This window comes from Gossypium raimondii, chromosome 3, assembly GCF_025698545.1.
Source record: "Gossypium raimondii isolate GPD5lz chromosome 3, ASM2569854v1, whole genome shotgun sequence".
Taxonomy (NCBI): domain Eukaryota; kingdom Viridiplantae; phylum Streptophyta; class Magnoliopsida; order Malvales; family Malvaceae; genus Gossypium; species Gossypium raimondii.
In genome coordinates, this window is record NC_068567.1 from 54,191,790 (window position 1) to 54,209,046 (window position 17,257).

The 17,257-nt window shown below is 32.9% G+C and overlaps 1 protein-coding gene across 3 annotated transcripts; it reads right to left on the reverse strand.

Moving 5' to 3' along the window:
* Positions 1-1,356: 1,356 nt before the first annotated feature.
* LOC105794737 (homeobox-leucine zipper protein HAT5) lies at positions 1,357-4,141 on the reverse strand. 3 transcript variants are annotated; one of them, XM_052628538.1, is made up of 4 exons: positions 3,938-4,141; positions 2,655-2,704; positions 2,003-2,346; positions 1,357-1,908 (listed from the first exon to the last, which is right to left on the reverse strand). In XM_052628538.1, exons 1-4 carry the CDS (start codon positions 4,051-4,053, stop codon positions 1,492-1,494), a joined length of 927 nt encoding a protein of 308 aa, XP_052484498.1. In that variant the 5' UTR covers positions 4,054-4,141; the 3' UTR covers positions 1,357-1,491. The 3 variants fall into 3 exon arrangements, with proteins under 3 accessions (XP_052484498.1, XP_052484499.1, XP_012479494.1); XM_052628539.1 differs by lacking the exon at positions 3,938-4,141 and adding an exon at positions 3,221-3,300; XM_012624040.2 differs by lacking the exons at positions 2,655-2,704; positions 3,938-4,141 and adding an exon at positions 3,221-3,376.
* Between the last annotated feature and the right edge of the window lie 13,116 nt (positions 4,142-17,257).

Here is a 17,257-nt window from a genome sequence, read left to right on the forward strand (position 1 = left end):
TTCCTCTTATTTCTTTCCTCCCACTTTTCTTCCCTACTAAGAACACTTAAAATTTATATTCTTTTACTTTCTCCTTCCCTCTTTCCATTCTACCGTTTTTCTATTCAATTAAACACACCCTAAATCTATTAATATCTATTTATTTATGTTATTATAATTTTTTATTAAATTTGATGTGAATAAAGAAAGACATCAACTTAATTCCAAGAGAAAAAAAGTACACCAATCCAATTAAACTTATTATGAGAAAGTCAAGTTAAAACTACAAAATAAGTAGGGTATTCAAGTTTTAAATTTTTCAGTAACAACTTATCACAAACAAACATTCAACTAAAAATACTATTGTTATATAATCTATATTAATATTTAAAGTTTTATTAAGTTAATGTCACCTCAATCCAATTTCAATTTAGTTGTGAAATTACTAAAAACTTAATGAAGTAACAATTCTAATTTTAAGAGTATTTTTATTTTTATACATACAATTTAGTTGTGAAACATATCTGCACGTGATGAGATTTGAACCAAGTACCTCAAAATCTTCTTTTCCTCAATTTTTACCACTTTAATTAAAGCAACATTTGACTTTCATATCAACTTTTCTTATAGATTTGTTACATTTTTTTTTATCCATATCTTGTTTTTTAAAAACATTCCACAGAGTTTGAGGTTATGATGTTCGTACCGGATCAGACTAGCCGGTCAAATAGGTAATTGGTCAAGAGAACAAAATGAAACTTATTAAATTGTGAATTGATTGAAACGGCTAAAAAACTGATTGAATTGAGTTTTTTATTTTTTAAAATTATTATTATTATTTTAGTCGAATAATACTCATTTCGACAACTGATCCATTATTTGCTTGTGGAGTGTAGAATTAACTCTGGGAAATTCTAGACGGTAAGACTATATAGTTTAAAAGGTAAAGAGGTCAACGTCGCCAACAAATCGAAGACTACAACTCATTGCCAATGGAATAACCAAAGGAAGCTGAAATCATCCAAACCTGAATATTGACTTTTAATGCCCATTCGTTCCTATTTTTCAAACTTTTTCATCATCAATGGGATTCAAACGCCATCATAAAGTTAATGCATGTTCATGGAATCTTAGGTTTTACAAGAAGTAAACGGAACACTTCACCATTAATTGCTTCTTTCCTGCGGGTGTGAATTTCAAAGTTCAAACTGCCCAAGCCTTTGGCTCCCACAGTGTTTTCTCCAGAAGCACACATATTGAGGCAACCTTGTCGTGCATGACAGTTGCTGTTCTTTTCACATGTCCTAAACCCTCGTCACAAGGAAATTTGACCAAAAACATACAATTGCAAGGAGTAGGTAAAAAACAAGCATATGATTTTACGGCAACATGATGTTTATATCTGATCTTTATAAGATATTGCTTTGCTTACAACTGGAGTACTAAGAAGAGGGGAGGGATAGCAGGAGCAGGTATCCTAGATATAATATAAGGTGTGGGGAAACGATTAACTTAGTAAAGTGATGACCAAAACGACTGATCTTCCACCGGTAATGAAAAATTACAAGAAGTGGCAGGTGCATCATAGTAACAATCGAATTTTGGGAAGAACAATGGTGGATGCAGAAGGCTTTTGCTGAGATCATCTTCTTCGTCTGATTGATCCGGTTCGAAAACGTTAGAGGAATCCGTAGGCTCTATGAATGAGGAATGATACCCATGGCCATCGGTATAGTGTGGGCTGTCCGAGTCAAAAACATCACTTTTAGCCGAACATGCTTCTTCCTGTTTACAGGCCAGCAATGGCACATGGGATGCATCTGGATTGGGTTTTTGAGGTTCATCATTGGACGAATGTATGGCTTCGAAAGATCCCAGATTTTCCATCCCTTTCTCTTTAATAAGCAGCTTCTCTTTGAGTGCAAGCACCTGTTGCATTGTCAAAAAATGAACCATCATCTGTCTGGAATTTACCGGCAATGTTATAGTTGAACCCTGTTAGGTGAAATTGAAGTTAATTTACCTGATTTTTTAAATCATCTTTCTCCTTAAGGAGATTGTCGAAGTCAGCCTTGAGCTTATCGAAGGTAGCTCTGAGTGAATCATAGTCTTTTTCCAGTTGTTTGTTCTTAGATCGAGCACGCCGATTTTGAAACCAAATAGCTACTTGCCGGGGCTGGAGCCCAAGTTCTTTTGCTAGTCGCAATTTCCTGTCTGATTCAAGTTTGTTTTCAACCTCAAAGCTCCTCTCAAGAAACTCAACCTGAGTCGCCGTTAGCCGCCTTTTCTTTACACCTGCTGGCTGACACGATCCATCCAAATCATCTCCTCCATTAACATACTCATACTCCATGACTGGCTTCTCACCTGATTGATTAAATCACAGGCAAAACAACATAATAATCAGCTGGTTTTACTATATAAAATACCAATCATCCAATCTTTTTACAAATTTCATTATCGAGTGTTCCAAAACTACAGCAGTACCCTGTTCTGGACAGTGTAAAGAAGAAAGACAGCATCATAAACATTGAAGCAAATACACAAGGAAAAAAACCGAAAGCTAAAAACAAAGACAAGGAAACCCCTACAGCAACCTGCTAAAAACCATTACTGACCAAGAAAATTGAAAGTAAAGAAGAGAGGTAATAGGGCAGAGAGGAAAATAAAAATACCCTGGAGAGCAGAGGAAGATGAGGAGGGTGTCCATAAAGGCTCCATAACCCTAGAGGTAGAGGAAGAAGAAAATGGCTCAGTTGGAAGCAAAAGACGTAAGTTTGAACCACCACAAAAATTGCCAACTCCTATACTCTTATCCTTGCTTTACTTTTGAGGGATCCCAAAAAGCTTAAAAGATGATGTCTTTGGGAGGAGAAACCTCAGTCATGAGTTTCAGTTTGATCTATGACTTATCATGCAAAAAATTTGTGATGGGAAATACTGTAATGTGGAAAGTCTGAAAGCAACAAAAGCTTATATCCATAACTCACAAGGAAACCCGCAAAAAAAGGAGAACAATCACTAGATTTTTGCTTTGAAATTTGAGTGAGAGTTTGAATCAAGAAGCTTGAGAGGTTTGGCTTAAATAGTGTTAGATTGTTGAGCAGGGAGGATCTACTAAAACTTAAAAACTGGACGAGGGGGCGGGGGGAAGTATGGGGTGGAATGGCCTGCATTGGGTTTATAATTTATAGCAAAGCTTTGGTTAAGGTACAGACAGAGATGAGGGAGGGGGCCTTACCTTTGCCTGCCTTACTTTTTCTTCTTGGGGATGGTGTGGCTGGGCAGCCTCAAAATAGAAATTTCATATTTTCTGACTCTATATCCTCTGTAAATTAGTTTTTTCACTTATTTAGTTAATTATTCTTAAAATATTTTAATATATTTAATATGAGATCCTTTTACATTGAATTTTTTCGTATGTATCCATTTTATATTTCATAGACACAAAATTAAAAAACTTTTACTTTCACAATTGAAATTGAAAGATTGTGATTTGTACCTTATATTATGTATTTAGAAAATTTCACCATTAAAGTTCCTCCAATTCCAATAAGCTATTAGTTTAGATATCTAAATTGAATTGAATATATATTAAAATAAATAAGTGAATATCACAAAATTTACAAATATCTGAGATATCATCGTCACAACCTAATACTGGAAAGGCCTGGAACTTTTAAATGATGTGAATGGTGAATACGAGAGTCTTCTCTGAGATAGTTTTTTCCCCGTTATTATTTAAACCATTTTGTATTGATATGTAGTTGGCTTACATCTTAACAAATTGACAGTGTTTCAAGTAAGTCTTATTTTGAGCTTCACACTTTAAATAAATATAAATTTATAATTTATTATCCAAAAAAAAGTGATTACTTAATTCATTTATCCTTATAGCTATAGAATTCTCTTATAAAATGTGTCTATATTCTATTCTTCAATTAAATTCTTGTAGTACCAAAAAACAAATCTGACTTTGCCGCGGCGAAGAAGAAAACGACCACGGCGCTGAGCATGATTTGCTACTGTTGTTGCTGCTGTCGAGAGGGAAGTTGGGCTGATTTCTGAATCCATTGTTGTTTCATTCGTGACTTCTTTTCCTTTCGAACCTTTCTTCTTCTTTGAGGTTATGGCCCTCTTTTTTTCCGAGTGAAATTAAAAGGGAAAGGAAAAGAGTGGAGAGGGAAAAGGAAGTTCCTGAAGAAACCCATTTTTATTTCCTTGAATTTTTTTTATTGTTCAATATTAACATTTTATAACATAAATAATCTAAACTTTTTTTGTCCAATCACATTTAACCATGTGTCAAAATCAATCTATTGAATAAGTAGTTGATAGCCATCAAGGGCCTTAAAGGCTGTAGCACCCTTCATCCACCCTGACAACCAGTATAGATGGGAGATATTATTGGAATATGAACAAACAAGAATTCTTGGAACTAATTAAGAGTTGATAGTTTAAAACATTTTTTAATAAAATCTTTAAATCAAGTTTTGGACCAATTGAAAGCTTTTAAAAATAGTTTTAAATCATTTAAGATTGGTTCAAAGTTTATTGGAACTTAAAAGGGCCTTAGAAGGTAAAAATGCTCAAAATAGTGCAATGGCATGAGCCCTACACTGTGGTATCGATACAAGTGGGGAGAAATACTACTACTTCTCCCTGTTGCTGTAGACTTTTACATTCTTTCTCGCTTGTTGTGACACCACAAAGATCAAGTATCGAAACCTTTAGTCTTGACAAAAAATTTGACTTAATTTTTTTTAACATTTAGAAGCTTAGTACTAAAGCTTGGACTTAGGGGACTTATAAATTAAGTTTTAAACACCATATTCAAGTATACAACTATCGAATCACCCCCAAACATAGTGAATATAACTCATGCTTAAAGAACATCCATAGACATACATAACACTTTTGTAAACATGCTCAAATTAAATCAACCATTCTAAAATGTGTTCAACCATTCCTTAAAAGATATGACGCTATGAATGCATTCCTTAAAACATGTTGGACGAGGAACCCTCGACGTTGCGACGTCAGCTTGAAACTTTGGAAACTTCACATTTTAGTCCCTGTTCAAACTTAGAGCACTAAAAGTGCTATTATAAGCTCATATATAACCAAATTTGTGTTCGAATCTTATTGTAAATGTATAATGATCTTATTAACTTGAATGAAATAATGAAATGAACCAAAATTAATTGTCTTTGCTTTGGCAATAAATGTAACATTCCAATACTTTGACCCGACGACTGAGTCGGGTATAGGGGTTTACAGTAGCCAAACTTCAAAATATGTCAGGTGGGTATCGCGATCTTATAGACAGTAGCTAAACTTCCCAACTTGAGGACCAAATTATAAAGTTTTCAAAATTAAACAGAGTTGATATTGCGACATCAAGGGTATGGTATCGCAACAACGAAAACAGATCACTAAGTCCTTGTTTTTGGTAGAGTGCAAATTTTTGGTACCTATTTCAAAGCTTCAAAACATACCTATCAACATGTTCAACAATTACCAATTTCAATTGAATTAAAACATACCAACTCACTTCCATCATTCAAATTCAACTACTTAACAAACATTAAATACATATAAATCAATTAAAGCTAAACATTCCAATATCATTAGGGCCTTCCATTCAAATCATTCAAATTGCCTATTATTACCTATGCAAAGTCTATCAAACATATCGTTTTACTTCATTTTCATAATCTTGTGAACCTTATGCACAAGTATGGCATAAAAGCCTCAAACATATCTACCAACTATCCAATTTATGCCACATTTTTTTACAAGCATGTATCAATTTGCTAATGTTCAAATACATTTCCATTTCATTCACTAACCAATCAAGTTACCATTTCTGATTCACTCCATACCATTTCTGACTCAATCCATACCATTCCATATACTTATTGAATTTCACATGTTTAGCATATAAGCACATATATGTCCAACACCACAGCCAATACCAAAACACCAAGTCAGCATAGTTAAAACAACTTGTCTCAAGAAAGCAAGTTCACAAGTTAACATATACACCAAGTCACCTAAATACATGCCACAACTATTGACTCAAAATAATCAAACATCTACCAATTCGGTGATAGGATATTGTGAGCTTTGAGTCGATTTGGCTTGACACATTTCACAAGGTATCGATCTACAAGGAAAAGGGAAAACAACAGGGTGAGCATATACCTATAGCTGGTATCGTGATACCACTAGGAAAAGCCTCAATCCTTTTCAATTTAGCACTGTCGAGGGTATCACGACTTTCAGGCTTCGATCTCGTGATACCTCAATTAGGCGATATTTTTGCTCATGTTCGGGCTTTCAACCAACCATTGGGTCCTTAATGGTGCATTTGGCCATTTCAGGTCTCAAAAGTAATAAAAAGTGCACTAATTCACTTATTAAAGTTAATAACGGAAATTAAGTAAAAACATAAAAAAAACCTAAATTGCTCGAAAACAAGCTCATTAAGTGTAATGGGGAGCCTAATTTGACATATCAAATTACGATAGATCAGTATGCTATCTCCCTCATCTGATTACAAACTTATGTAGTAAGAAGAGGGCGAGGATGAATTCGACAGAGTAGTTTCACCACCCCACACAAATAGGCAACACCCTGATGCTTCAATTCTACGAGCTGTAGAGGAAGAAGATTCAAGAGTGGGATCAAAGGCACAAACATAAGATGGAAATCTCTCCAGCTTGAAAGAAGAAAACCACGACAAAGAAGGTCGATGAAGGCACATAGTGGTAGCGTAAGTTGTGCCATAACGTGCACTACAACACTCGACTGCTCAAGGCAATGAAACTATTTATAGATTGATTTGCAACGAGCCAAGGGATAAAGGGCATACAGTGGCTTGAATGGTCGAGCGATTTAACCGTGAGTAATGAAGAGAAGAAAGAAGCAAGAGAGGAAGAGGAAGAGAAAGTTGAGGAAGACAACGAACAGATGGATGACGACAACCAGGAACTATATCGGATGATTTTGTGGTGACATTTTCTCTCGAGCGCCCCTCCATCGTGAGTTTCATCATCCAAGACCTGAAGCCACCGACACACCAGTATTACAAGAGGTTAGTAGTGAAGGGAAAAGTTGGACTGGAGTCGCACTCCGATGACGATTAGTTAAATGTCTTTGCATTTTTTTATTTTTATTTTATTTTAGTTTATGTGGCATGTAACTATAAACTATTGAAGTATTTTTCTTTTCTTTTCGGATTTGGACTTGATTTTTATTTTTATTTGCTTTTATTATGTGTATTATTTTATCTTTGTCTGTTTGTTTTTGTGTGTAGCCTTTCACCCAGAAGTTACACAACAATTTTGACCTTCAACGAGAAGGGGACGACCTGAGCTAGTTTGACTCTCCTTTTGGGAAGTTTGATACCTTCTAAACTTTTATTTTGGGCACATCTAGGGGACAATGTGTAACTTAAGTATGGGGGGATGCACATTATTTTCAATTATTTTGTTTTTTTTGTTTAATTGCATGTTTTTGTTTTTAGGGTAAATTTTCAAAAATTTGCAAAAATATTTTTCTTTTTCTTCTTTGATTTTCTTGTGATTGCATGGTGCTTGGACAATAATTGGAAAATAGGCCATTAGTTGTAAATATTGAATAAGTATTTTTGGATTGCTGAGCATTTAAATTTTGATTGATATCGATTATTCGACATTCTTAGAAGTAAACTAATTAGTTCAATAAGTTAATTTGCTTAATAGGCTAGAGGCAACCACTCTTAATGAAAAATATGTAAATTATACCATAGGACAAATGTATTATGTAAATACTTGTAGATAAATAAAGCTTGAATTGTTAATTTTTCATTTAAATAATAGTAAGCATGATAGAGAGTGTAACTTGTGAAATGTTTTGAGAAAGACTTTAGGCATTGTTTGATGAACCTAAAGAAAAAAAAAGGATTGTCCTAATGCTCTTGACCATTAGTTCCCATACTTTGAGCCTCAAGTATCCCTTTTCTGGATAAGCCTTATCTTGGAAGCCTTGAGCCTAAATACACCCTCTTTATCTCGTACTAAAATGCACTATAAAATTGACAGAAAGTCATGCATGTTGAGGGTAGGTAGGAACATTATGGTGGTTTCAAACTGTATGTGAGAGAAAAAGAAGATATTATATGATATGGTATGTATAGAACCCTGCTAAAAAAATCGTGTAAATAAAAGTAAGGTGAGAGTAATAGTGTTATGAGTGAAAGAGTGCAACAATTAGAAAAATGAGCTCAAATCAAAATCGAGCTACAAAAAAAACATTTCATTTCATAATGTGTAATACTTGTAGTTTACTGTACATACCAATATCATGTAGTATCTTCTAAGTTTTTGGAGAGATAAGGAAGATGGGAGAAAAAGAAATAAGGAGGCGAAATTTACGCATAATTTGGGGGCGAATGGGGAAGAATTTTATGTGCTTCACTGTTTTTAGTGTTTGAAATTGTTTACAACGTTTTGTTTGAATTTCAAATCATCCTAAGCCTCTGAACGTTACAAGCCTAGAAGACCTTTGAGACCTAAACATGCCACTAACATGTTTCTCTTGAATTGCCAACATTGTTCTAGATGAACATTTTCAATTTGTTTTATATATCTATAATTTATCTATATAGGTTATTTGATGGATAACATAATTGTACATATACTCTTTTGGATTACCTCTAGATTTGTTAGCTTTTTACTTTGTTGAATTAATTTTTATTTACTTTAAGAATACTCGAGTTACCTAAATATCATTATTAGGTTGCATGCGCGATAATTCAGGTAAGAATTTGATATTTTACTACTATATTGCCTTTTTTCCAATCTAGCCTAAAGGTTATATTTTTGCATGTTTTGTATATTTGCTTGAGGACAAACAAAGACTTAAGTGTAGGGGAGTTTAATCTGCCGTAATTTGGTATTTCAAATTAGGCTCCCCATTACACTTAACGAGCTTGTTTTCGAGCAATTTAGTTGTTTTTCTCATGTTTTTACTTTTTTCGTTATTAGCTTTAATAAGTGAATTAGTGCACTTTTTATTACTTTTGATACCCGAAATGGCCAAATGTGCCATCGAGGACCTAATGGATGGATGAGTGTTATATAGAGTCATCGGAGGCTCGAACGTGAGTAAAAACATTTCTTAAAAAGAGGATATCGCGATATCAAAGCTTGAAAGTTGTGATACCCCCGACAGTGCTGAATTGAAGAGGACTGAGTCTTTTTCCAATGGTATTGCAATATCAGCTATGGGTATCGTGATGCATAGCTCCCAAGGACTCCCCCATTTCAAGATTACCAGGGATATCATGATATCAGGCCTTAAGTATTGCGATATCACTGTTGAAGGGAGACAAAAAAAATGACCAGAAGGGTAGTCCTTGTGCAACATGTCCCCTAATAAAAAATACATGCTTAGGAGCAAATTGGTCAACAAAATTAGGTCTAATATCTACTAAAAAAGGCCAACATATTGGTTGGAGAGAGAGAGAGAGCCACTTAGACATTAGACTTAGCTTAGTTTCTTAGTTTTCTCTTCATCTTTTAGGGTTTAGATTTCTTTTATCTTCTCTATTGCTTAGGCTTAATTTTCATGCACATTTTTTGGCCTTTCTTGGTTCCATAGTTGGTAGTTAAGTTAGTTATTACTATAGCTAGGTTTTATTTACTTAGTTATCCTTCAAACTTTCTTGTATTTATATTACTCTCTTGTATTTACATTTTAATCCTAGTTTAATGCTAATAAGTTTTATTTAATTTTCTTTGGTAAAAATTACCCCTTTAATGTTCTTTATTTACTTCTCTTGCTGCCATTGTTGTATCCAAGTTTTTGCAAGAAAGCTTAAGTTTTTATTGATTTTCTTAGTTATGTTGGTTTAAACATGACGGCTTTGCAGTTATTAGAAACATTCATGCTACACCGCTTGATGGCAAATACACAGTCTTCCTTGGTCGTGAATTTTTATCCCACGAACAACTCCTCACATTCGGGATCCGCGACCAGTTGATAAGCAAGTAGTACATCAGAGTATTTAAGGAACTCATATGCATAAATCGCATCGGGATCTATGATCAATATATGGTCCCCAAGATCCTTGCATACGATAATGCCCTGACTCAGGTTCCCGATTGTAGATGCGTAAACATTTCCGTCGTCATTCGTGCCTTCATCATCGATATCATCTGGGACTTTGTCTAGATCCGGATCGCTATAATCTTCAACCTCGTGATCAAAAGGACCATGATTATCATATCTATCTTCACTATCCGTATCGGTCTCAATCAACTCTGGATGTATTTGTAAACCGGGACTTGGGTTAAGGTTCTCAGACACTGGTGTAGTATTAAGATCGATGTTGAACCCGTGTATAGATGATCTCCTATGCTCTCGAAACCTCTATACATAGATCTTGAACTCCATGTTCTTCACTTAATGGAGTGAAATCTTTAGTTGGTTCCACATCAGCTAACTCAGTAAACAACTGAATCGGTTCAGTGTGACCACTTCGGTTCTGGAAATAAAGTGTGACCATTGTCTCCACGTCTTCATTGTCTACGAGTTTCATCTCGGTGAATTTGATGGGATTTGACGAAACTGGAAATTTGTAGAATAGTTTCAAGATCCTCCTCCCACAATGTCTAACAATTTTTGCATTGATCTTTTCTTTCATATCATCAATTGACACTTTTCTATTAAATCTCATTTCTATTTGTTGGCGACATTCAAATATATAACCAATTGTTGTTGTTAACAGTACTCCATCAAAATAAATACATACGAAGAATTAATTATCAATCTTCAATACTAAATCTATAAAAATAATTAAATTTCTCAATAATTATTTGAAAAAAATTCTACTATTAAAAATATAATAAAAAAATTAATCACTATACAAACCTTACAAATATTTCTAACTTTTCTTCTTTGTGTTCTCCTCTTCTACAAAAAAAAAAAAACCTTTATTATCGGTTAGTTTCTACAACCATTCAACAAAACATAAAAAATATTACAAAAATCCAAGAAAGTTGCTACAAACCTTTAACAAAACACAAAAATTATTATAACACTTCAATGAAACACAAAAATTGCTACAACCGCTCAACTCAAATATAAAGGGTTTCGATGCCGCCTGACTGTAACACCTCTAAACCCGGCGTAGACGTTATGGTCGAATTAGGGAGCGTTACGAAGAACGATTTTGAAACTGATGTTACTTCTGTTAAAACCTTGTATAGTTACTTGTTAAAAAGAATCCAAGTTTTACAAAACATTTACACTTACATATTCGTTACCAAAGCCATCGGTAATCTGTTCATACACCAAAACTTAGTTTGTAGTAGAACTTGTAAAACCGTTATATTTTGAAAGCCCAGATCCAAAACCAAAATATTTATTTGCATAGATTATTTTTGTCACACGTCGCAAGGTAAAAATCAAAACAAATCCAAAACCAACGTTAAAACCAAAACAGTCTAGAGAATCACAAAATTTACAAACTCTCAAGAAAACCAGGATTTAAAGTAAAACCATTAATTAAATGACAGATTTTCTAATTGGTGGTCACCGTTGAGCCTCCATCGCACTGACCCGCCTATAACTGAGGATTACCTAAACAGAACAGACAAACAGATGTGAGATTTCACAAACTCAGTGTGTAACCTAATAGAGACAGACATACATATAAACTCAGAATATTTCATATGCAGAACATATACAAATACAGACTTAAGTCTTTAACAAAAACATATATTAGAATCAGATAATCAGAATAGATATACAAAATCTTACCCTCATCCTGTACACACCATATTCGACCATTCCATCACACCATGTGGGGTATAAAACACCCACCCATTCCTACACACCATATAGTATCTATACGACACATAACAGAATGATATGCAGCCAAACTGCTAGAAAATAGGCGAAAGGTCGCTGAACAGAACACTTCCTCCACATATACAAATATCACTCTATACAGAAATATAGAATACATATATCGAATTAACAGAATTAACATGTCTCGCATGCTCATATACAGTTATCATACATGCTTATACAAATCAAGCAGACATACATATACGTTCTAACTCAAACCAGACTATCAGAATAACAGATCTCATACAATAGGGTTTGATTAGCCCTTACCGAACCTACAGAAGCCCAACAATCGATTGGAACGACCCGTACGACCCGAGGGAAAATTTTAAAATTTTGGGCCCATATTCTCATGTGGGCCCACATGCTCGTGTGGCCCACATGGCCTGGCCCAAGACCTACACGCCTATGTGGCATGCCCGTGTGGTCTACACACCCAATTTGGCCTAGCTCGTGTGGCTTACACGGCCACACTCAACTGTCACATGGTCATGTGTGACACACGGCCAGCCACATGACTGGCACACACCCGTGTGGCATCGATAGATCCCTTTTTTGGCTTTCATCGAACCCTGATTTCTCGTGTTTTCGTTACACACCTGTTCGATTTTGATGTGAAAGTAATCCCGAGACTTTTGAAACCTAAAAATAGAATACCCAACATCAATTTAGTACTTTGATTAACGAATTCGTCAACAAAAATCCAACAATGAAACTGACTTACCACCGACGACAAACTACTGCTTATACCGTTCAGGTCGTCAGAGCGAAACCTTCTCCTTCACAGCCTTCTCCTACACGATATTTGTAAAAACGTCAAATTCCTTAACTACGCATTGCTATGTCATTTCAAGAGAACTTCCACAAATGATTTACAAAAATCGAAGATTAAAGACGAAACAACAAATCACACCATTTACAAATCGAAATGGATACCAAAAATCGAGACATAATGAATTACGTGGAAATTTTGTGACAGAATTGGAAAAGAAAGAGAAATGAGAAAATTTTGACAGTGAACGGAAAAAAAGGAAGAAAACGTCAAAAACAAAATCAATTTTGGGAAGAGAGAGAATTTTTTTAAAAAAATAAAATAAAATATAATTTAATGAAATTATCCTAACTACGCACTAATACCTAAATCTTCCAAAATCTTACCCACTAACCACCTCTACCTCCACCTCCACCTCCACCTCCACCACCTTAGAATTCTACCTCCATCGAACCTCTATCTCACAACCGCAGCAAAAATATCATTCATGCTCACACAAGGAATCAAACACAAGACCTCTAACACCTTACCACTCAAACTGGCAAGCTCATTCTGATATTAGTTTACCAAAAATATAATATAAACCCACCCAACGGGGATAAGGCTAGGATAAAAAATAATAGAATTTTCCAAAAGTGAGACTTGAACCCAAGACCTCATACACACACCTAAAACACTTAACCACTGAAGTAGATACACGTTTATGTCAAAATTCACAGAAACAAAGTTAAGAAATTTAGGGCGTTACATTGACAGTGTCCCTCCTCCTACTGGTGTCGCCTAACAAAGGCCCTCCTTCTACTGGCACTGCCTGATAGAGGCCCTCCAACCTTGGTGCCGCCAGTGAGTGGCCCTCCAACACCCTTTTTAACTTGTATTTTGCCTAGATTTTACCCGGTATAGGCGTATAATATTGGTGCCGGCGTATAAGACCCCTTTACCATTTAAAAATTATTTTAAAATAAAACATATTATGGCCTAATAACGGCGTTATGATTGGGTAGAAAAAAATAGGTAAAGCCGCTACTTTGTTAGGCATCACCCCTTGGCACTATTCACTTCATACAATTTTGGTAAATAATGCAATGGTGATACCATTTTGGTATATAATTATTATTTTTTGTATTATCAGGGTAAAAAAAGCCTATAAAATTAAAATAAAACAATAACTTATGCTATAAGTATTAGTAAATAATTTTTTTTACAAATTTATAAATTTAATTTTATTCATTTCATGTTAATTTTTAGGGTAAATTTGGGTTCAAGTTATTTTAGGCTTGGGCCATTTCTAGTTTGAATTGTTTCAAGTTCGAGTTATTTTGTATTTGATTATTCTAGATTCAAGTCATTTTAAATTTTGGATTAGACAAATTTGAGTTGTTGACTTTTTGTGATCAAATCAAATTGAATAAGCTTAAATTTTAGGTTGATGGAGCTAATTTTTGTATTTAGGTAAGAATCGACCTACAAACAAGTAGCGTTCATTATAGAAATAATGACTATATCCAAAGAAAAAGGTTAAAAGGGCAAATTTTTCTCTAGGCAAATATTAAAATTTACCAATATAATTTATCATTCTATTTAAAATTACATATAAATTTAACACTTTACAGTTATGATATATATAAAAGCATGAGTTTTGGAGAAACTTTTAAGTGCAAGTTTTGAGCTAATTCTAGTGGATACTCGAGAAACAAAAATCATAATTTAATAAAACTATGATAATTATCAATTTAAAATATTTATAATTTAATTTACAATTATTAATTACAAAATTTTGATGTAAACAAAGTTTTTAATTTTAAAATAGAAATATTACTTGAGTAGAACTTTAAACATAAAATATAGAAAAATATTGTGATAATTATAATTATAATTTAATTTAAAATTATTATTTAAAAATAATTATAATTTAATTTTGAAATTATTATAAAATGATTTATTATTTAAAAATGGGTAATTTTATTTAGGTAAAATAAAGTTATTAATTGAATAGAACTCTAAGTATCTTAATTATCACAAAATTAGTATTAGAAATATATACCAACAAAAATTAACTTTAGCTTTATAAATATCATTTAGTAGTTAGGTATATTCAATCAAGTAACATCTAAGAAAATTTGCCAAGAATGGAGATTATTAATAATAATAAGTCGAATTATATAAAAAGAATGAAGCATTAAAACAATCGTTCTTCAAAGAGGCAATATTGAATCATATTCAAACAACAGCGAAAAGAGATAGAATATTATTTTATTGATGATGAGGTGATATAATATTATGATATTATTTTTAATTATTTTATAAGTTATTTATACTATGTGAAGTAAGCAATCTTAAATCTATTTTTTATTTATCCATTTTGTGGATTTGTTTTGAAAGGAAAGTCAAATTTTAAAAATTGTTATTATTAAATGCGACCATTAATTTAATGTAAATATCTTTTTATATTTGCTTTCTTATATAATTTCAAATTTCTGTATTATTTTAATATATTTATATATTAATTAATTTTTCTATTTTCATTATTTTTAAAATATTATTTTATTTTTCAAATTTTAACAATATATTTTCAAAGATTTTATTTATAAAAATATTGAAACTTAAGAAATTATAATAGAACTTTTATTGTACAAAAGAAAGGCTTTAGCTTCATTCATAACATAAGCATTCTTCTTCTTTTCTTTGTTTTGAATAAACTTTCTTCATTAATTTTAATATTTTCAATTCATCAATTTACATAAATGAATTTTTATTAAATTTTGTTCCAAATTATTTGAAGTATAATGGAGCGAAATCATTATTTACTGATCAGAAACATAAACATTAATCGAAATAAAATATAATAAATTCCATTTTTCTCACATGTTATTTTCCCTGGAAAATTACATATTGCTGCTCCAAAAGTAATGGTTGGATTCAAGTAATGGTCCAAGGAAACGACTTTGTTTGAACCAGAAAAAATAAGATAGTATCTGGATTTTTTCCTAAACAAGGGTGACTGAGGACCACAATATTTTTCTTTCAAATATCTTTTTATATCTATGCATCAACTCAACTATAAAAATCAATTTAAAAATATACTCACACACGACAACAAATACACCATAGTTTTCAAACTCCCAACATTATTATTTTAACTAAAGTCTTAGTTATTTTTAAATCATTTCTTTTATAAATGTCTTTTACATAATTTTTTCATCCATATTTTAGATGTGCTAAAATCTAGTTATTATACTTTTAAAAAGTCCAATTATTATTAAGTCTTTGATTGAGGTGGTGTCATGAGTTAAATGGATATCAACTCAATTAGGAAAAGACTTAAAATCCACTTTTATTTTTTAAAAATAACAACTATTAATTAATAATTAGGATCTATTATGTCAAATTATCAATAACAAAAATCAAACGTGGAAGCATGTCTGAATCCATCGATATCTTGAAATATTCAAGTCTTGTGGTTTTGATCTTCCAAATTAGCATAGAAGTATTTAGAGAAAGAAACTATCTTTTTCCTAAAGATGGAACGCCAGAAAAGTTATGTATGTGTAATTCGGGGAACATAACCCTAATATATAACTTTGTACATTAACAGCAATTTCTAATTAGCCCATCATCAATTAGTGTTGAGGCACAACCAGTTAAGAGTTGCTGAGTGGCACTCGGAAGTGCCAATTGCAAACTATCATTCAGATGGTTAAAAACTTGAATGATTTGGTTTGACAATTTAATGAAGAAATTTTTTGGACCTGTTTATGTGATATTTTGTCGAAGATATTTTTGGTCCATCTATGGGAACCAATCCTTCGCATTTGAAGATTGGAATGGATTCATATGAATCACTTAAGTCCTTGGAATGTGGAGATGTGGTCGAGACAGTGCTGCTGATTTTGGAGAGCATATCTTCGAGTTACTTTATTTTGATTGTCATTGATGTAATAGTTATTTTCAAGGAGTTACTTTGTATTAACTTAAATTCTATGTTAGCAAGCCGAAACCGATATATGCTTGGAGGTTTGTATAAGTTTTGGATGAGAGCTTATTGAGTGCATCCTAATATGTTCATTGTGGAACTATCCTGTGAGAAAGTGCAAATTGATGTTGTAAAAATTGTTGAGTGTTTACTGCTCAGGTTCTCATAGGGAGGATTTAGAGGTGAGTGTTCTACTCTTTAAGTACAAATGTATGATCTCTATACTTGAGGAGTGATAAGAGTGTGAATCACTTGTTGTATTGTGGATTAAAGATAGTGAAATTACTCACTAAGCTAGGCTCCGTAGACGTAGAGAAGCTGAACTATGTAAAGAAATCTTTGTGTTCTTTGAGTTTTTGTTTGCATAGTTTTCATAGTTCCAAGCGATAGTGGCCACTACAGTCTAGCACATCCATTGCAATTTTCATTTTAAGCAAATAGGCAACTTAAGTAGCAACAATTAGAAATTAGTTATTAAAGTATCTAAACATATTTGACCCATACTTTGTTTAATAACTGAAGCCTAATAAATCTTAACCAAATTAGATCACATTTAAAAATATAAAACAAATACGAGAGAAAATATTTTAAACTAAAACAAATACGAGAAAAAAGTCACACATGGTGAGACT